We start from the raw sequence: 22,816 nt of genomic DNA, 5'->3' as shown, positions 1-22,816 counted from the left end.
CAGATGTTGTGATTCGGTCTAGACCAGCTGTTCTAACCTTTTGACTTTTTTGGACCCCCACTCAATCAAAAATGAAGCTAGAAATCTCCTCCTAAGCAATTTCCATGATTTGACCCTCCAAATAATACACAAAAATACAGACTCAAGTAAAGTATACATCAAACAAATACATTAATGATTAAATATGTTATTTAATTTACAAACAAAAAATATGAGAACATCAACATTTTAATGGGTGGGTTGGAGCTTTTTCAAAATTTAGTTTTATTTCTGAAAGATAAAGCAAGGGATATGATAGACTCTATATCATATTTCTATGTCTTTTTTGCTCCTTATGCATTATCTTCTTTGGTGGCGCATAAGAGTGCTTCAATTGCGACCACCAATCTTCCACACTTGATTCTATTTGCTGTACTTCTGTTTCGTCCACAAATCAAGGTAAGAATACAACTTAATTTTTAGCCATTAATTTCAAATCTGTTTATATTTACAGAGCATTTTAACATTTTAAATTTTGCATTTCTATTTATACTTTATTAATCAGCTATTATTTTTTAATTTTAGAAACAGTCGTGAACCGCCTAAATTGGCATTATAGACCCCCTTGTTGTTCGCGGAATCCAGGTTAAGAACTGCTCGTCTAGACCGTATGGATTTGGTAAAAAAGTATTTGCATGCAATTCAAAGGATCCCACCAAGGTGATTTTAACTACAAAATTCTAGGATATAGAATAAACCTGTTTTTAGTTCATGGCTTTTAATTTTTTGACTCTTTTGGCCAAGTGACAGTGCAATAAGCCTTTTTACTACTCTCCTACTTTAGTGTACTGCATTATTGATCAAATATTGATTAGCGAATCTCTTGGAGGAAGTGGTTACATCATATATTAAAAGGTGGCAGTGTGACATACATTCCTGATCAGGGGTGCAACAGTCAGTAGGGTGCCCATCTGATTGGTACCACGCCATGCTGCACCCACTAACTGCAGAAGAGTGGTACAAGGGTTATGGTACTGCTTAGTGCCATGCCATCATATGGCAATAACACTGCTGGGCAGGTTGCACTACAGTCCTGAAAGAGTTTGTTTTCAAAGGCCAGGTGCACGGTGCTAACCAACTCTCGCTCCACCGGTTACAAGCGATATTTTTTCGCCTCAAAAAAGGCAAATCCTTGATGCATGTGTACTCTTCTTTTCAGGCCATGCAGCTCATGATCTAATGGTGACAGGTGAAAAGGAAATATCCTTTGCTGGTTCTGTGAAGTTGGCCAGAATCGATAAAGGCGAGGGCGTGTATGGTTCTCAGGCTCCAATCTCACCATGAGAAATCTCTTTTTGAGGAGGGACTTTATTCAATGCACTATTGAATTCTGTGTGGAAGGGCAGTGTAAATAAAGAGATCTATAATTGAGGTGATTCAACTATAGGGCTTCTGTTGTTATTGAATATTAGTTTTGTAAACTTTCCTTCAGTGTACTTCGCTGACCCAATTCAGGAAGTATCTCAAGACCTGGCTCTTTGACTGAACCTCCATGCCAAGACAGTTCAGCAGCCCGCTCAGCGCCTTGAGACCCTCATGAGTGAGTAGCCGCTCTTTACAAACTCCTGATTGATTGTGTTCACTAAAGTGGCCCCTTCCTGACCACAGTAAGTGTTTAATAGTTACATTGGATGCAACTCAAACCTCTGTGGGAAGATATTTGTGCATGGTTGATATTATGCAATCTATATTCATTAATTTTTCCAGGGAAGATTGACTAACTGAGATTTGTCACACTGAACACTGGAAAATTGGTGTTGTCGTTTGAAGAAACTGTCTCTTTCATATTCGAGGCTAGCACAGATTTCCATGCCAGCCTAGCTTCTTTCATCTCTAAAGAGTTTTAGTTTGAAACCAGCATATTTCATACAAGACTTCAAACCATGATCTATAGGAAGATAATGAACACACAAACTGTGTTCCACTTTAATCACATATTTTTAAAATAGGACACAATTTAAACACCTTCTATGGCGCATTGCCAAACATTTCCAATGAACTGGTAAACAAAGCATGTTACATAGTTTACTTTTATACACACTCCTTTGAGGCAAATTCTACTGTAAGAGTGTTTGTCAGGTTCCATACTTGGCTGATGTATCATTTCACTTCAAAGTTGTTCTGGAAAAAGTTCTCTAGAATCCTCTAAATCATAGATTTCTTGAAGCTCTTCATACCTCGAACAAAAACAGGGCTGGACAAAAATCTGATGATTTTGTTGAATCAAAAAGAATTCTAGGGATCGAGACAATGTGAAAGGAGTCTGGATACAAACACACTCTCAATTGATGCAGATAGGACTCCTTTCACTCTACTGTTAACTATCTATTCCAGAATCAATCACTGGATGGTAGGACTAGGCAAAGCTTAAGGACCTACAACATTTTAATTTCTTGTCCGCCATCAGCAGAGTGATCTTTATAACTCACTGTCTATTTTAACCAGAGTACTCACCATACCCAATCATTTGTTGCAAAAAGGATGCGATTAGTAATAGATCAATGTTTTACTGTTTGGGGTTCTGTATAGGGCAAAGGTTTACTAACAATATTTGTACCTAAGGACTTCACTGGTTACTTGAACATGTGTTTTTTATAATGATCGTTTTAATATATTGTATGTTATTATTGCATTTGCACTTTTATGGTCTATCGACCAAAATAAAGTATTCAAAAGAAAGAATAGACCAATGTCAGCATAGTGCCCTGTGTAACTAGGAGTCTCCTGCAAGAATAATGTTTTGTGTAATTGATCAATAACAGAAGAGTATCTTGTGTAATGAGGTGTCACTTATTGGATTATTGGTTTTTAGGATTAATTACAAAATCAGCTGAATGTTCTCTACAACCAGTCACAGTTGAAAAGGGCAGTCTGTGTAACTGATTTACAACTGCTGAGTGCTCTTTATAACAAATCATCATTAGTAAGAACACTCCCAGTTGTAATTGAGAGAAATTAGCAGAGTGGGCAATATAATTAACTGTCTATTGGAAGAACACCCTCTTTACAATTGACTGATATCAGCAGTGTTCAGTATAACTCATCCTTTATTGTAAGACTAGTCCTATTTGTAAATGATAGATAACAGCAGAGTTTTCTGTATAGCCAGTTGCCTACTATGATAACATCACTTTTTGTCACTAATTAATATCAGCAGTATGCGACGAGTATTACCCTATATAACCAATCATCTGTTGTAAAAACATCCCTCCTTGTAATTGACTAGTATCATCAAACCTTCAGCATAACTAGGGCTCACGGATTTTTACATCTTTTACATTTCTGTATTTATCCATATTTATTTTGCACTGAGTGTAAAAAATGAAGCTCCGTTGGGTATATTTCCATATTTATTTAATAGACAAATGCTTACTCTTGTTTCAATGTTTAATGGGGTTTAGCCAGTTACAGTATAATACAGTCAGAAAACCATTTCCATTGCACAACAGCTTAAACGACTGTACTGCTGCAGTTATTCAAGCTTCATTAAGAAATCTTTTTCATTGTTTTTAACTCCCATGCCTGCCAATCTGCATAGCTATAGCACTCCTGATTGACAGTAGTGACAACTGTCTAAAATAAAACCTATTTTCTATATTTGTCCACATTTAAACGTAAATACAGACAGTAACAAAGATGATTTTCTGTCTGCATTTATCTGTAAAAATCAGTAAAAACGGAAAACGGGGAGCCTTAAGTATAACCAATCCTTTGTTATAAGACGAGTCTTATTGTATACGGGTGATATCAGCAAAGCTTTCTGAATGGCTAATGGTCTTAAACTATAAGAATATTGCTCTTTGTCATTGATTAAGGTCAACAGCATGCTCTGAATAGGGAATTGATTACGAATACTGCTCTTTGTAACTGACTGATACCAGAAAAATACTCAGTGTAACAATCATCTGTTGTAACAACACTCCTTGTAGTAGCTGACTGACATCATCAGACTGCTCCATATAACAAGTGCTATATGTATCCAATTTTCTATTGCAAGAATATTGCTTTTCATAAGTTACGTGGAGAGTGCTTTGTACAACTAACTGTCTGGTAAGAACACTGGTCTTTGTAATGGGTTGATATTAAATAGTGTACTGTGTAAGCATCTGTCTATTTATTGCAAAGTGCCTTTAATAGCTGATTATCTATTATGAGCATTGTCCTCTGTGCAACCAGTTCCTTTATCACAACAATCCCCCCTGTAACCTATTACACACTATTATTAGAGTGCTTGGTGTAATGGACCATTCATTATTAGCATGCTCCTCACGTAATCAATTGTTCATTATTAAAAGAGTGATTCACATACTGAGTTTGCATCATTGGAGGAATGATCCAAAGAAGTTTTTTTTCAGTCAATGGCAGAGTGATCCAAGTAATTGATGTTCCATTATTAGCAGAATGATCCTTCAGTTTTTTGTAGTAATTGGTAGTTTACTGTGTGTAATTCTTTGTTCCTTGTTAGCAGAAGCCTCCACATAACTGATTGTCCATTACTAGCAGAGAGAGCTACATGTAACCAATGATCCGCTATTAGCATGGGGTTTCAGGCGATCTAATATCCACTATTAACAGGGCGAACCAGTAAAGCTATTAACCACTGTCAACAATGTGCTCCAGTTAACCAGTTGTCCATCAATTTGTACCCATTTGTCCATTATCAGGAAGATCTCCATGTAACACATTCAGCATTATTGCTCCCAGGATAACTTGGCAGTCCATTATCTGCTGATTGCTCCATGTAACCAGTTTTAAACTATTAGCAGAAGTAGCCAGTTAATGAATATTCAATTATTATCAGTGTGCTCCATGAAATTGAATGTCTGTTGTTAGCTGAGTGACCAATATAACCAACGTTCCGTTGCTGGCAGATTTACCCAGGTAACCAACCTTCTATTGTTAGCAAAGTGATTTGTGTAACTGACTGTCTGTTATCTGTAACATGTTCTGTGTAACTAGTTGTCTTTTTAGCACGGGATTTGAGTATGACTGAAGTCTATACTGATCTGTGATCTGTAACCAATAGCAAGCTTGGGCTACAGCGTGTAACACTACAAGTGCAGTGATTTGAGATGAGTTCTTGCAAAAAAGAGTAACTGCATGAGATGCCGAGGGTACGAATGAGACAATGCAGAGGAGACACTGGAGTGATGCAGGAGATACTAGAGCAAAGAAGATGATTTGGATGAGGTTGCATGCTTACACTCAAAGGGTGAAAAGTTAAAGTGCTGCAGCGGGTGCAGTCCAGTTCTTGAGTTCTTCTCCCGAACCAGATAAAAGTGTCCCAGAAACCACGAGCAGGACTAAAGATTCGGGTTGAGTCCAGGGACCGACCAGGGCCTTCTGTTGGTGAGACTTTGAGAGCTGGACCTTATCTCGCTTGCACTTTCCTCCTGCCGTCAAAGCAGCAGAGGTCATTCTGCAAATATTCCCCGGCCCTCCTTGAGTCACCTCATATATGATGCTGCTCATTCCTTCCACAGCGTTAAACCACACTATGAGAGAAAAGCAAAGATAAAGCAATCAATAAAAGTGTAAACTTACTTCAGGCCGATAACATTGCTGATCAGTCTACTTGCCTTACACAAAATCAGAAATTGGCAAAGGAAGTGGGGAACCGTTGTAATGATGCACACAGTGAAACAATCGGTGACAAAGGCTGGATCCTAAACTTTAAGAGCTGATAGACTAACCATGACTTCCAAAAAAGAGATTGAGGAAAGACTTGTGGGGCAAAACCCATGGCAAAGCAGGGGCACAACTATGCACCATGTAGGGTGTTTGGTGTCAATGGCAGACAGGGTAGCAGGGAGATTATAAAGCCCGGTCATACTTAGCTTCAGTAAGAGTTTTCATGTTTCTATGGGACACTATTCCTCATCTAAGATTAACCATACAAATTCATCCCAGAAGAAACTTGGAATGTGAACATGAGGTCAAGTGGAACCTCAAAGTCTAGCCAGAGATATCTGCTTTAGAAATAAACAGCACTTGCCTCCTCACAGAAATGGCCAATGCCATCTTGTCCTCAGCGCTCACTTCATCTTCTGCTTCTGGACGATGTTGCGCTCCTGCTCCAGCTTCCTACGGCGCACCTCGGGGATATCCGCTAAACTTATCCCATGGTTGCTGGCTCTGAAAAACAGGAATTAAACCATTGAATCAAAGAAAGAGCCTAAACCAACACTTCTTCCTATCTCAGAGGCACCAGTGTCGCATTGCATCTCACAACAGCGACAATTACTTAATGGATAACTCCATGCTTGCATCAAAAGGCACCATTGTAAGACAGTATCAACAATTAGGAGAACTTACATAATTGAATATGTAATACCAGATTATGATATGCAAGTTACTTACCTTCAATGTTTTTTTTGGGTGGATACGTTTTTCCTTACAAACCTTGCACATTTTATGAATTTGTTTTCTCCCAGAAATTCACACACACCTACATCTTAGATTGTGAGAGAGTAATCGTGACAAGGCACCACAAGGTCCTGGAAAAGAAGTCATTACAGTATATCAAGAGAGGTCCATGCAACACACCTCATTTCCCGGTCATTTCTCTGCCCCACAGAGGCCTGAGTTTGATGGAACTGAACAATGTCACATGCATAGATGGGAGAGTCATAAGGAAGTGGCAACAACGTATCCTTGTGAAAAAAAACCTTACAAGAGATCATTTGTTTTTCTACTAGAGTAAGAAATACTCTGGCAGCCTGAGGGTGAGGGTCTACATAGGTTAGGTGTGACTTGATGGAGGAGGGCACCAGAAACAAATCAAAGACTCCTTGAAATTATCAGTGACTCACCCATTGGTACCATAGGCCAAACTCATGACTTCCCCTCAAGTAGTGTTAGGGTTATGCTTGTTACAGGGATACAGAAACACAAACAGTAAAAAAATACAGTCTGTAACACCAAAATGAAATTCATATAAAGGTGAATGTATTAGCTGCATTTTGCATCACACACAGAAGATGTGGCGGAAGATCTTCAAGTGTCTCTCAAACTCATAAGTTATTTCTAAACCCAATATTCCACCTGCTGATACTGGAACCTTTCACTAGCAGGTAAACCTCATTTCAAGCCCTGGAACAGGCATAATACAATAAAGCAGCCCCCTCCTCTCCACTTCATTCCTAGCTGGGAAGAACTCTGGATTAAATTATGTCAGGGTCAGGGTGGAATGGAAAAGTTCTCAGTCATATTTCCAATGCCACTGAATCACAGACATCAAGCAAGGTATTGGTAATATGGGTATAATATACATTTTGGGATCTATTCTTCCTAGGCAGCTATATTATATACTATAATGTCGTCTGAGCTATGGTGCGGCCCAAATATGCCCACTATTTAAAGGACTCCTGAGAGACTACTCTACCACAGTGTACAACTGAGCAGCTCTGCACTATAATGCATATTCACCAAGCCTAAGTCTAACCTCAGCTTTGACACTACAATAATGTTGCTGGGAGTTTAACCTGCCATAGGATCTTCAGCCTTTCTTTCCAGAGGTCATTAAGAGTTTTGTGTCAATGGGAATCGAATGGGCTTGAAAATGATTTTGTAATCTGGATGACATATAACCAATTTATCAGCAATGTCGAATACTACCATCACTAGCAATGAGATCATCCCTCCTTTTGGGGTTCATGGGCAGCATCCCATTTAATTTTGTAATGGACGCCAGTCTATAATCCTCCCAACAAAAGGGATAACAATAATCCGATTGTCCATAGATGGCATGTATCAACCCCATTGAGATGTTATGCTTTCAATCTCTTAATGGGAATCCCCAACCCAGCAGAGCAGCTAGATATTTACAGCAAGAGGCTCAGAAGTGGTGACATTGGACATCCATTCCTGGTAGCTGTTGTTATATCAAATGGGAGGGAACAAATTCTGCAAACTGAGGCACTTACTTTTGCTTCTTGATAACCTGCTGTTACATTTATCAATGAATCGTGTACTGAGTCTAAACATTCCCATAGTATTTAGCACGAAGATCAAACTCAACATGTCAAAGGCTTTTCCATATTTACCCCCAGCAAAACCAACTTGATTTTTGTTCCTACTGACATTTTGCACAAGTTGATGAATGTCAGCAACAACCTTTAAAGTCTGTTAAACAAGACTTTCATATAGACCTTCAGAACAAGCTTGAGTTATGTGACAGGCCTACCTGAGGACACCGGGAGGGAGTTCTAAGAAGAAGAAATTCTGTCCCTGGTTTGATTCATAATGGCTACTGCTGTTACTGGATCCCTATCAACCCGTCCCTTCACCAGGGTGTCCCCCCTTCTTTATCAATCATACACACCAACACCAAACACTCAAAAGAATTCAGGAACACATGGCCACTTAAGGCAATGTTTCCAACTAAGGCATGCAATTTAGGGGCATATTCTCAAGGACACTTTATCACAGCCAAATTGGTGTTACATTTATTGCCCCATTCACAAGCCAGTGCTAACAGCCCATATTACCAGTTTACCTGCTATAGCAGCCGCAAAAACATCGCCACAGATGACACCGGCAACTAACGCTAATGAGATGCAGAGTAGGCGTTCCAGTGCAAAAAGCCACAACAACACCACTTCGCAACATTCTCAATGACTAGCCAGATCGGCGATAAGATCAAAAAACAGGCGATAAGGCGCGTTAGCAACAGGAAATTAACACCTGTTCTGACCTGGTGCAAAGCCGGACGACAACCTGCAGCATAAAGGGAGCCCAGCACAGAGTCACACCTGAAGAACAACAGATGCCATGGAGCTACTCATAATGCAGCTCGGGGCCCCAACAGGGCCACAACACCCACCACCACCCCCCCCCAGGACCGCTACCCCCTGGACTCCCCTGCCTCCCCTGGTACAACACAGAGGCAGCGCAGACAAAGAAAGCAGACCTTCAGGAAATGCACCAGCCTCACAGACTTAACACCAGAGTATGTCATTGCCCACTACAGGCTCAAAAGGACAACAATCCTCCGCATCCTGACCATCATTGCCCACAGGCTGACGGTACCAACACAGCGGACAACCAACATCCCTCCGCATACAAAGCTGCTGGCTGTGCTGCACCTGTAGGCCTCTATGACATTCCAAAGTTGGAGGAGTCTCACAGCCAGCCCTATCCAAGTTCCTCAAACCTGCCCTGGATGTCATCATCAGCTTGGTACCCCAATATCTATACTTCCCCCACACTGCGCAGGGACAGCTGGAGACCAAGCAAGGCTTCTATGCCATAGCTGGATTCCCGCACATGTTGGGGGCAATTGACTGCACACATGTCCTATTTGTGCCCCCTGCCAACACTGCACACAATTACCGCAACAGAAAGCCCAAGCATTCCATCAATGTGCAGGCAATAGTGGACCACCGGGGACTCTTCACCAACATCGTCGCCAACTACCCAGGCAGTGTGCATGATTCATACATCTTCAGGCAGTCCATCCTCAACCGGCGCTTCCATGATGGCACCTACGGAAATGCACTGCTTGTTGGTGAGTACCAAATTAAAACACCACACACCTCCAATCCTAAATCATGCAACTCACAACTCTGGCAATGCACACGTTACAAACCCACATACAACATGCCAAACAACATGCCCGCCCACCAGACTGATGGATTTAACCCAGATCTCTTGACTGGGGTGAATGTTTTGATTTGTTCTACATTCTGTCTATCAATTGTGTGTCTTTTGCACCCACCATACACAACAGCACAATTTACTGTGGCTACCTGTGCTAGGCATGTACATGAGCCACTGTCATGGCACATCAGCCACACACCAGCGGAATGTGGAGGCAGGTGGCAACCAGGCATGTGCAAAGGAGGCAAGTGACCCATTAATGAGAATGCACACATTGCCAAGTGTGGCGTGGATTTGCTGGACAGACTGCAGTATGCAGACCACAGACATATCCATGTCGATATATGATGCTGATGTTGGTAGTGTTGTGGACAGTGGACGCAATCGTGTCACCCAGCCAGTGGGAAAGATCACGGAAATGTAGCTTGATACGTCCCCCCTGTAAGCATGTGCGGAGTGGGCTTACCCGGTGTACACCAGGCTAGTGTAGGAGTGTGAATAAAAAGCACGTAATGCTGGGCGTGGTTCTCTTCCAGAATGGCCAACGTGTCTGCCAGGGCGGCGCCTCTCACCCAGCCATGAGGCGGACGCCGTGTGAGGCAGTGCCTGAGATCCTGTGCGCCTGCTGCAGCCCGGGCCGCTGCTCCCCGAACCAGTTTCGCCCGCCCCTGCACATCCAGGCCTCACTGTGCTAGCTCCAAGCCGGAGGCCCGCAATCTTGGCAGCCTCCTCAGACCATTACGGCCTCAGCGAGCAAGGCTCGCAGTCCTCCTTCCTCTTTGACACACTCCACCGGCATGCACAGCGGACAAGTAGGTTACACATTTGGAACTGAGTCTTGATTCCACAATGGCAGAGTACATATTCATGGCATAGTTTAAATCCCTATACTCCCTTTGATGTAGTGCCACAAACTCTGTGCATAGCATTCTGATCACACGTGTCTGTGGGCCCTTTGGGACTTCTGCCTTAGGCCTACACACTGGTCCAGCAGGCCTCAGACAAATCCAATCCAGTCCATCCCAGGCAGGACACGGCATCGTTGCAGTGTGCACACCCGCTCAGCACTGGTGCCTCCACCTCCGTCAACCAGGAATCTTCTCCACATGCCATTTCAACGCCGTGTGTTAAAGATCCAAGAGGAGCTGGCTGCACAGCGGTTGCTCCACATTGACCGCTGCCTCCGGCACACACTGCGGTCCTGTAGGTCACATATTTGGAACTGAGTATTGGTTTATTTATGGCCGACTTGATATAATTGTACAGGCCTCACAGCAGACTGCATCCCCTTCCAGCTCTGGTGCCACTGACTCTGTGCCACGGGAGTCAGGGACACTCTCTGATTGAACTTTGGTGGCATCTGAGTCTATGGCCCGGGTGTTGTCATCATCATCATGTAGCGGATTCTGACATGGTGGGAACAACTAGACTGTAGCATTCAACTCCTCCATATTGCCTGTTTGTGGTTGCTTCTTCCCTCAGCATCATCCCCTGGATGGACACCTTTCACTGTCCCCGTAACACTCCACGACATTCCCCTTGGACATCAATAAGCACCCGCTCAGCTCGCGAGACCCTATCTCAGTGCATCGCAAGTCACCGTCCCTTGCGGGTGTGCCTGTGCCTGCCGCAGTGCATCTGGGGCCACTAACTCTGTGCAGTTCAAGTCATGGACTCCTGCTGTTTGTACTTTGAACTTCTGATTGTCTGATTACTGTTTTAGTTGTTGCCAGCACCAATAAACCCCTGAGGGTTGGCTTACACTACCCAACACCCATCCAGCACAGGCATCACTGGACGTGTGACCCTGGCAATAAAAGGTGCAGGGCGCACGTGCCCGTAGCCAGTTCCACAATTGATCTAAGTGTGTCCATGCGGTCATTATGTATGCATGAGGGCCCGGGCCATACCACAATACATTGTGCTGTTTACAGGGGGTGCAACCTTGTCACCTCAGGCAGTGGGATAGACCTGGGACAGGCAGCTGTGTCGGACCCTCCTTTAGGATAGGGGAGTGGACCGGCATACAGCAGTACGGCATAGGGGTGTGGCCCTTCAACATGTGGCTCTGGGCGTGGTTGAGTTTAGGCCTTGCCAAGAAAGTTGCAAATGCGTGTGTCTCTGGTGTGGTGTCGGTGCCACCTGTTCACGCAATATACAATGTTGCAATGTAGCATGACCCTGGAGTGCGGGCTCTGCCGAAGGGGTTAATGAAGGAGCGCAAGCCCGCTCGGGGTCCAGGATCAGACATGCCAACTGTTCTGTGGTCGGTATTTTCACAGCATGGGCCAAAGGTCTACCCTCCGCCTCGTGGCAAGTTCAGCCAGGCATGTACTCTACATCTGTGTCCGCCCTGTCCTTACCATAGGTCTACACACACGTGGCCGCCCACCTTCAGCGCACAACATTACAGTGTCATTGTCAGGCTTGTGGACATGCGCAGACAGGCATGACAATGGTGTGCCGTGGGGATGCAACCGAGCTGCGCACACTAGTGAATAGTCTCGAGGGGCGGGAGGAGGGACGAGCAGCACTGAGGCTACATAATACACATTGATGCCTCTCATTTGCAACAAGCAGTACATGTCATACAGGAATCCCTAAGTCACATATATCACACACCAATGTACCAGTGAGCCTGCCAACACATCATGCAGAATGAACTATTGACTCATGTCTCTCTGCACTGTCACAGGTGACCAAGGATATGCACTCTGCGTTTGGATGATGACACCCCTCTGAGCACCGAACACAAAGGCCCAGAGGCAGTACAATGCGGCCCACAAACGCACCAGGAGCATCGTGGAACGCACATTTGGCGTGTTGAAGTCACGTTTCAGGTGCCTGGACGGCACAGGTGGAAGGCTCCTGTACAGCCCAGGCATCATGTGCAAGATGATTGTTGCATGATGTGTGTTGCACAACATATGTGTACGCAGCAATGCCCCATGGATACAGGTGCAAGATGAACCGGACAAGGATGATAAAGATAAGGCAGGTGGGCCACACCCCACTGCAGCGGCAGTAGGAATAGCCCATAGGGACATCATCATTGACAATTTCTTCTCATATTAATGTCACATTGTGACAGTCCTTAGCAATCATGTGACAGTACAAAATGACCACAGGCACAGCATGTGCAAATAAATGCATTCCAAAAGCACATTCCCAGAGGGCATGTCACTCATATGTACAGGCACATCACTCAGGCAGGTGTGTGTGACATGTGAGGCTAACATTTTCATGATGTGTTCGTGAATGGTGGGTGTGTCACCTCTGTGTGGAGAGGCTGTTTGTGGTGTCACGTATTGGAAGTGCCAGTGCAGTGTGTCACAGTTAGTAGGGAATTCCACTCTTTGGCATTTCACATGTGTCCCAGATCACTCCATTTTTGATGCCTTTTGGGGCCTACAGGTGACAACAAGGCTCCTTTTAGGGTCAGATATGTACCTCCATGATGCAGGGATGCCCCCTGTGACTCAAGTCCCACAACATGGGCAACATGTACATAAGTGTGAGTCACTGCCCCCTCCATTCGTCCATGCTTTCATAATTGATTGATCATGGTCATGACACGTCTGTGTGCAGGAGGGGTGGCTTGTCCCTCTGCGATGTGAAGGGGAGATGCGGTTTCACAGTGTGTTACATGCATGTTTCGGCATTGGCGCAGTTTACATGCAGACTGCAAATCAATGTGTGTTGTGACTGTGAGGAGATGCCTATTTGGTGCGGGACAATGGTCATTTGTTCTACGTCACAGATGTGGGGTTGTGCTTGTACATTGTCATCTCACCAATTTTTTGACGCTGCTCTTATGGTGCATTTTCCCGCATGATGCGTGGGAATTGCAGGCCTATCACTGGTTATCACTGATTTGTGTATCGCGATTGGCCTCATCGCACCTTTTCTGGCATTGGTGTTTCGCAGTTTTTCGGCTTTGCGTTTGTTTCATTTGACGAGTTCTCAAGGGACTATCGCATGGTGCCACCGGCTTGGGAATACCACGTTAACACAGAGTTAATTTACCGCGATAGACTGCGATGTGAAGAGTTGCATTAAGCTAAATTTGCGATGGTTAACACACGTTCTTGAGAATATCCCCCTTAGTGTTACATGACACGTCGCCCCACAGCACGACCTCAACATAATCTCCTATGCCGCCGACAGTCAACAGATCCTCTCCCTCACCAAGGACCCATCACCGCCAAAGCCAACCTCCACAAAGGAATGAAGGCCGTCGCCGACTGGATGAAGACCAGCCGACTGAAGCTGAACACAGACCAAACGGAAGTCCTCATCCTTGGCTCCAACCCCTCAGCCTGGGATGACTCCTGGTGGCCCACGGCACTGGAGGCAGCGCCAACACCCACGGACCACGCGCGCAACCTAGGAATTATCCTCGACTCAACGCTCTCCATGACCAAGCAAGTCAACGCCATCTCCTCCTCCTGTTTCAACACCCTCCGCATGCTCCGCAAAATCTACAGGTGGATCCCGACAGAAACAAGAAGGACAGTCACCCATGCCCTCGTCAGTAGCAGACTCGACTACGGAAACGCCCTCTATGCAGCAGGGCCAGACTGGGAACCACAACCGGCCCTGGAAAAGTGCTTGGCAGCCCCCCCCTCCCCACTGGGGGCTGGAGGTGCTGCCGAGTGCTTTGCAGGGGCCGGTTTTCGGCCGATTTTGGTACAGGGCCGATTATGCTGCAAAAACGGCCCTGTAACAAAAACGGCCCCCAGGGGCCCAAAACCGGCCCCCACCCGTGCGGCGCTCCGGGGGATTGCCCGGTGCCCGCTATGGCCAGTCCGGCCGTGCTACGCAGGAGCCTTGACCAAGCTCATCAAACGACTGTAACGCATCCAAAACACCTCGGCACGACTGATCCTCGACGTACCATGACACAGCCACATCACCCCCCACCTGAGTTACCTGCACTGGCTACCCATCAACAAGAGGATATCCTTCAAGCTCCTCATCCACGCACACAAGGCACTCCACAAGACCGGTCCAACCTGCCTCAACAAACGACTTTCCTTCTACACCCCCAACCGACAGCTCCACTCCGCTGACCTCGCACTCGCCACCATCCCACGCTACCGAAGGAAAACTACCGGCAGGAGGTCCTTCTCCCACCTCGCCGGCAAGACCTGGAACACCCTCCCACTGAACCTACCACAGACCCAAGACCTGCTGACCTTCAGGAGGCTACTCAAGACCACGCTCTCCGATCAGTAGCGCCCCCCCCCCCAGCGCCTTGAGACCCTCACGGGTATGTAGTGCGCTCTACAAATGTTGTTGATTGATTAGTGTTATAGAAATATAATTTGAACCTCCCCGATTCTCGTTTTCTCAGGTGGGTTTCTTGAAGGAGGGCAATATATGCTTTTTCTAATTTTAAGAATTTATGCATTATGACCTCGTTGCAGGGAAGTTAAACATGCTATATATCAGAATATCAACTGACATAAATATTGTATCCTAAATATTGTTTACATACATATCGTCCCATTGAGAGAAGATTTTCTATATTAACTCTAATGTGGTGATATTTTTAAACACAATATTTGGGAAATACGACGATATTCTAACAATATTCTGGTATCGCACTGCTAATTTCCCTCACACTCAACACAAAGTTCCTTGAATGCAGAGATGTAACTTGTCTAGCCCTACCTAAGCCAGTGTCCAGATATTGTGACCATTCATGCAGGCACCTGTCAAAATGAAACAGCAACCATCTCAAACCAATGCTAAATATTCTAAAAGAAAAGAATAATGAACAGAAGTAAACTATCACACAACAGGATGTTGCCAGCCCCTCAACATGGGCTGGGGCCTCAGGTCCAGCACTGTGATAGGACCAGCAATAGAGCTCACTTAGAGGTGTTCTTATATTATTTTGAAGGATCACGCCATACCATTAAAGACTGGCGGAGTGATTGGTGTCAAGCATCCCCCAAGCACTTGCATCATCTGGTAGTGGAGAAAAGTCTTTATGGAGGTTTAAGATATTATTGTTTCTCCCTTTCTATGAATCAGCCTATTCCTTTGATTTTTACGCCGTGATGCTGGGATTTAGGGTGATACATTTCTCAAAGTGGGTTTGCGAGGCAGATATCCTTTGTAGGCAGGGCTTTTAGTCCTTTCTGTTGTGATGTGAGAGTTCTTTGCTCCCTCCTAAAACTGTAGGTAACAGTGGCGGGCCCAGTGATATCTGAGGCCTTTGTTTCTTTAAGCCTCTGGTACACATGTCCCTTCTTCCTAATTGTCTAGGTCTTCACATTTCTGTTGGATGTGGTTCCACAGTTTTAATCTCGCCCAAAATTTCAGCCCACGTTACAATGGCATCCTGTAATATTCCTTCTTTATCCGCCACTCTATTATTAAGAAAACCAACATCTTGTCTCCAAGTGCGAACATCCTACAAGAAGCTCTTCTTTACCTCCACTTATTCTGGCTTCAAGCCCCATTTCCATTCTCTACTTGGTTCCCGCAAGCTGAAGCAGAGATCTACTTTTGTAACTCCTGGTTCTTCACATAAGAATACCAGGGACAGAATTAGGTACAAGTGCAACTTCCTGAAGGTACAAATGTAGCCAACTTTGCAATTTCATACAGATATTTCTAGCAAAGTCTCTAACATAAAGTGTGTCTCACAGAGTGTTTTCTCTGAAAACCCATATTTTTTCTGGGAAGAAAATCTTCAATTGTCTGAGGTGCAGACATGCAAGAATCCTAAAATAGTAAACAAACAGTTAACAAAAAGTTTCCTAGAAGGAAAGAGAAAAAAAGAATGAGTTTTGTCCCAAATAATGATCTGATTTAGACTTTGGCAGGTGCAATTGTGTCGATCTTTATGCCAAGACAAGGCAGAAAAACCCTCAGCTCACATGGTTCTCCTCGGAGATGGAGGAGGTTATCACACAAAAATAGCTGAATCTTTTGACGGAAAATCCACCTTTGGACTTTATAGCAAAATTTCAAGCAGTGTGTGGGGGATCTGGAAAGGTAACTTGACTTGAGGCTACCGAGTTATGCGAACAATAACTGGACTCCTTACACTGGGGGGAGGAATGCCCAAGCCAACCCAGTGTAACTATTAATGGCTTCTCGATGAATGGCCTATGTAGGGCCTCTGAGGACACCAACCCTACATTTGCAAATTTCACCATGGATTTCCCATTACTACTCTGCTGTGAATCAAGCATGTGTCCTTGATAAGAAGAATGAATGATACAGAGATTGGTCCTTACATTTCACTTCATTTTAGTTTAATACCAACATCTTGCCACACAGCTAGTCTTAAGCTCAAGAACTCGCTTGGAAGTAACATAAAATACACTTTCCTGATATCCAGGAGCACATTGTAACCCGGACAATATCTAGAGAGGCGGAACTAAGCTTGACAGCATTACACAGACAAGAAAATGACTGATCAGTATTTCATAAAAGATGTTTTTGAAATGAACCTTGAGGGTGTGGTTGGCATGCTGGCCATGCTTTGTCAATACTTCTCATGCAGGTGCTTCATAATAAGAGCAAGTGTTATTATATGGTGATGAGTACCAATGAGATTTTTACACTCAGGGAAATCAGAAATTGGAGTCTGTGCTACACAACGAGTGCCTTATATACAGGTCAACCATGGGAGTTTCATAGAAGAGCTTGTCAGAACCTCACATCACACAAACTGGGGGTGTTATGCCATTTGTAGAACACTTACCCAGGAGTAAGATCTGGAGGAACCGGAATTGGCTTGTCATACCCAACTTTTCCAACAAGCCAGTAGGTGTCTTCCATGCCTTTGCCCTAGATAAACAAAATCAGCAAGACATACATGATTATTAGGATGCCTTGGCAAAGCTGAGTGGGAATCCAATATTGAAATAACAGAAACCATTTCAGGTGAGGATTCATAGGTTTTGCTCATGGAAAAAAAACCTAGGTTCTTCAGTAGGAAAGTTTCTGCTTTTTTATTGGATGATCAGCAATCACACTACATCTGCTAAATCTACACCTCTGACTCCCAATAATTCTCATCACGAAGCAGGTACTCTCTCTGCTGAACTATGCATTCACTGCAGCTAACTCCATGTCTATCATGCTCCCCCCCTTCAGGCAAAAGACAGCCCTCTACCTGTCAGTTGTCGTCCAGTCATCCATTCTGACAAGCTAGATCTGTTACAGCACCTGCTACTGAATTCTTTAGTAGATCAGAAAATATACACCTATACATTGGCCCTCTGTCCACCCCCCTTCGAGCTTTAGCTGCCCGGATATGCTGAGCTGCACATCCCACTGCTCATCCCTTACACAACAATTTATCAATCAATCAATCCATTTGTAAAGCGCACTACTCACCCGTGAGGGTCTCAAGGCACTGGGGGGGGGGGGGGGGGGGGGGGCTGCTACTGCTCGAACAGCCAGGTCTTGAGAAGCCTCCTGAAGGTCAGCAGGTCCTGGGTCTGTCGTAGGCGGATGGAGAGGCTGTTCCAAGTCTTATATACCTTTGCCTACCTTTATCTCTTTGCACTGTTGCGCATCACTTTGCTCAAGGGGTTGCTGGACCCCAGTTAATTGTTCCCCTACCTGTTACTGTGCTCGAAAGCGCTGGAGCTAACCACACTCCCGGACACACTCCTCTATATGAAGGGACACTTAAAAGCACACAAAGCGTGCCTGTGCAGCTCTGTAGCAAGGTTTCCTTGTACAGCACTCATGTACTGCTTCTAGGAGGTTCCAGGCTCCTTTGGCCACCATACAGAATAGGGATCTGCCCGCTATTATTAGTTTATGTTTTCTTTTATCACTGTTAATTTAGTTACTTTTGCGTTACCAGTAGTCCAGCCCTGTGGGGAAGACCGCAATTCTGGCCAGGGGTTGCTGGGCCCCAGATCATTTTTCTGTTCCCCTGCCTGTTATTACACTCGAAAGCGTTGAAGCTAACCACGCCCCCGGTCACGCCCATCTGTATGACGGGCCACCTAAACACATGCAAAGCGCGTCTGGACAGCTCTGTAGCAAGGTTGGTGTGCCAGCTCTTTTAATTTCCTTGTACAGCCGTGCTGATTTTAGGAGGTGACTGGCTCCTTTGGCCACCATACTGAATCAGGCTCTGCCCGCTTTTATTAGTATATGTTTTTATTTTCACCTTTAATTTAGTTACTTTTTCTTTTACCAGCAGTCCAGTCTTGTGGGGAAGCCCTAGATTCTGGTCAGGGGTTTCTGGACCCCAGTTAATTTTTCTGTTCCCCTGCCTGTTATTGCGCTCGAAAGCGCTGGAGCTAACCACGACCCCAGACACGCCCCTCTTTATGACGGGCCACATAAACAAATGTAAAGCAAGTCCGTACCAAAGGCACGCCAAAGGCAAGTCTGTCTGCACCCGTCCATGCCTGGATGGCCCCCAAGAGCCCGCCCCCTGGTTCTCAAGTCTCAGAAACCTCCTCACGGCTTCTTTATACTAGAAACGATCTCCTGCGGCTAAGGGAAAAATCTCAAATGCAAAATACTTGATCCTGACATAGTGTCAGAGCCTAACAGCCTCATATGCACTAAATGCCATCTCTATTGCTTAAATATCGACATTAATGACCTTAGTATAAAAACCCAAATTTCCAAAGAGGATTATTTATCCATTAGCTGCACTTTGATTAAAGCATCCGTTTAAACACTCGCTTGACTTTGCTGAATTTCTAGAAAGTTAATGCGTTGACTTAGCCTTCATCGCGGAATTATGGGCGGATCCTATGTGTAATTCCGATTTATTGGCCGCCATGCTATTAATAGATCTGATAGAATGCATAAGAAAGGGGGAAGGCGGTAGTAATACATAGAGTTTCTTTCTCAGCCTCATGCCCCCCACAGTTCTCATTGATTGTGAAGCTTTACATTTCAATGTTGAACTCTCTAAAAATCAGTCTTTTAATGGCCTTTTACTCTATAGCCCACCGGGCGGTAGAACTATGTTTCCACAACACATTAGTGCCTTGTTAGAATCATGCTCTTTAATCCCTTCCGTGCGAGCACTACCTTCCAGGTGCTGCGCAGGACCATTGGCCGACGCAGCCCCGCCCACTGTGAAGAACGCCCGCACTGCGGCGGAATGTCCGCCGCGGTAAACGGGTTAAAAATGATTTTGTCATTCTCGGTGATTTCAATTACCATTTAGAAAAATTGACTGATCATGACACTGATGATTTGATAGACACCATGTTTGGGTTTGGGTTTTCCCGAATTATTAACACTGGATGGACTATTCACCAACACTTCAAATATCAAATTCCTGAAGGCCTTGGACCTATTGTGGTCTGACTATGGGGCGGTGATGTTTTCAGTCGCATTCTCTCCCTTTAATGTTAGGCCTCCCAAGACAAATAATACTAAATCCTCCTGACTGTGGCAGAAAATCCAGGTCCCAGAGCTCAGGGATGCTCTCCTAACCACCGAGCCAGTAACTTTAGTAGATCCAGACGCTGCTGCCAGGAACTACAAACTTTGGATTCAGGCAGCTACTGACAACGTTGCACCAATAAAAAGTAAAATTCTAAAGAAAAGTAGCCCCTCCGCTCCGTGGTATAACTCTGAACTTAAAACCTTCAAACAATACTGTCGGAAACAGGAGAGAATGTGGAGGAAGGATTACAGTCTAACTGAAAAAGAAAATTGAAACAATGCATTGCCAAATATAAAGCCCTTATTACAGCCACCAAATCAAAATTCGATACGTTAAAAATAGACCAGGCAAAAAACTCCTCCAAGGAGCTCTTTCGCACTATCAGTACTTTAACTACTATTCCTACTCCCAATCCCACTGTACCCAGTAGTAATTTTTGCAATGCCCTGGCACTCTTCTTTCAGAAGAAGGTTCAGGACATTTTTGACAGTTTTCTGACAACTAATCAGTGTGCTCTAGTGCCTGCCCCTATTCACCCCTACGCAGATGAGGAATCCAGGTCTATGACAGAATTCTCTATGCTATCTGAGGAAAAAATCAACCAGTCAATCCTGACCACTAATTCGGGTTCCCCCTTTGATCCCTGTTCCCCTTCCATAATTCAGATATTGTGGCAAAACAGCTTTCTACTATTTTTAACACCATGTTTCAACTAGGGATTTTTCCTGCAAACTAGAAGAAAGCTTCAGTTGTGCCACTCTTAAAAAAATCTAATCTCGATCCCCTAGACACCAACATATACCGTCCCATAGCTAGGCTGCCTTTTCCAGCCAAATTTGTGGGAAAAGTACTGAACGAACAGCTTACATCTTTCATTGAACAAAGCAACCTATTAGATTCCTCTCAATTCGAGTTCCGCAGTGGACATGGCATAGAGACTGTACTTATAGTTGCTACTGATGAGATTTGCTCAACCCTGGATAGTGGTAGAAGAATGGCCCTGGTCGTACTTGACCTCTCAGCCGCGTTTGATACGGTCAGCCACGTTCGCGTGGTCGACGGATTAAACGCTTTAAGAGCCAGACAATTGCCTTACTTAAATCCTTCCTGACCTCTAGAGTCCAATCAGTTAATCTTGACTAATACACTTCTGAATCCTATGTTCTACGCTGCGGTGTCCCCCAGGGCTCATCATTGAGCCCATCATTGTTCAACATCTATGTCACTCCTCTGGCAGCACTTATTAGATGTTTTGGGTTCTCATTGGTTTCATATGCCAATGACACCCAGATAGTAGTATCCCTTTCCAATTCTAACCAAGGCATTGATGAATCCTTTCGCAACTGTGTCGCTGTTAGCGACTGGATAGGAAAAAATTGCCTCAAATTAAATTCAGCTAAAATGAAGGTGATGCTGTTTGGCCATAATAAATTCTTCTGGACCCCATCATGCTGGCCAAAAGATATGGGGACTCTTACCATCCCTAAGAATAAAGTCAGGAACTTAGGAGTCCTACTGGGCAATAAATGAACAAACAAGAATCAGGTTAACGCAGTAATCTCTTCTTTTTTTTAATCTTAAAAACCTTGAAGAAAGTAAAAAAACTGATCCTGGGACGCTTACGGGCAGCCATGCGCTATATAAGTCCCAAATTTCATTTCATTTCATTTCATCCTTCATGACCTTCTGAAATCAGTGGTCATTGCTTTAGTGCTTTCACACATCAACTACTGCAATGGTCTCTATCTCAGTCTGCAAGTGAATTTTATGTGGAAATTGCAAACTGTACAGAATGCCGCTGATAGAATGCTTAAAAATCTGCCTACATTTCAACCCACTACCCCAGCATTGAACGATCTCCACTGGCTTCCAGTGAGAAAGCGAGCTGCTTTAAATCTTTATGTATTGCTTATAAAGCGTTGGCTGTTACAGGTCCTGAGTATTCGAAAAATAAATGTTGCTGTTACACTACTAATAGACTCCTCCACTCCAGCCTTGCGTTGTGCGTCGACACAGACTGACTAGTTGGGGTGGCAGAGGCTTTGTGAAAAACACCCACTCCTTTGGAATGAACTTCGTCTTGATTTAAAAACTGCCTCTCTCTCCTTATTTTTAGGAAAAAATTAGAAACCTGGCTTTAATGCAAATAATATATCTTTCACCTTCTTGTTATCTCTGCATCCTCTCTTGCTCAGATCAGCGGCAAGACACCCAAGGGCGTGAGAGCACTTTATAAAAGCCAAAATCAAATCAAATTAAGCTCATGTCTCATTTTTACCCAACTGTTCATCTCTTTACCTAGCTGTCCATTCTTGTTCAGTCTTGCTTCCCTACCAAGCTGTTTTTCTCTTTGCCTTGCATATGTTTCTTTGGGTATATGTCCACATCTTTGAGCTGCTGTCCAACTCTTCCCTCAGCAGTGCCCCTCTTTGCCCATCTCTTTTCCCAGCAGCCCATATCTTTGCCTACCTTTCAATTCCTTTACCAAACTGTTGATCTCTTTGCCCAGTAGTCAATATCTTTGTCCGGCACTCAATCTCTTTGTGCCAGCAATCATTATCGTTGTCAAGAGTTCCATCTCTTTTCTCAGCTGCCCTCCCTTTGGCCAGCTGCCCATAGTTTGGCCACTCTGAACATTGCTTTGATTTACTGTTCTCCTATTTGTCCATCTCCTTGTCCAATAGTCCGTGCATTTGTGTAGCCGCACTCCTCTTTCCATTGATGACCATCCTTTGGCTCAGCTGTTCTTCCCTTTGTCTTTGCCAAGCTATCCTTCTC

General features: G+C 44.4%; 1 protein-coding gene across 1 annotated transcript in view; it reads right to left on the bottom strand.

Annotated features, from left to right (window-relative positions):
- Positions 1–6,040: 6,040 nt before the first annotated feature.
- The window catches only part of GUCY2D (guanylate cyclase 2D, retinal), a 345,795-nt gene continuing 329,019 nt past the window's right edge, over positions 6,041–22,816 (bottom strand). Inside the window, exons 17-18 of the mRNA XM_078668830.1 lie at positions 17,366–17,451; positions 6,041–6,174 (exon numbers count right to left, since the gene is read on the bottom strand). Of these exons, the coding sequence (XP_078524956.1) occupies positions 6,075–6,174; positions 17,366–17,451 (186 nt within the window). The 3' untranslated portion in view covers positions 6,041–6,074. The remainder of the gene's footprint in view (positions 6,175–17,365; positions 17,452–22,816) is intronic.

The sequence above is a fragment of the Lissotriton helveticus genome, chromosome 12 (genome assembly GCF_964261635.1).
Source record: "Lissotriton helveticus chromosome 12, aLisHel1.1, whole genome shotgun sequence".
NCBI classification, from domain to species: Eukaryota; Metazoa; Chordata; class Amphibia; order Caudata; family Salamandridae; genus Lissotriton; species Lissotriton helveticus.
This window is presented reverse-complemented; position numbering and strand designations above follow the sequence as displayed.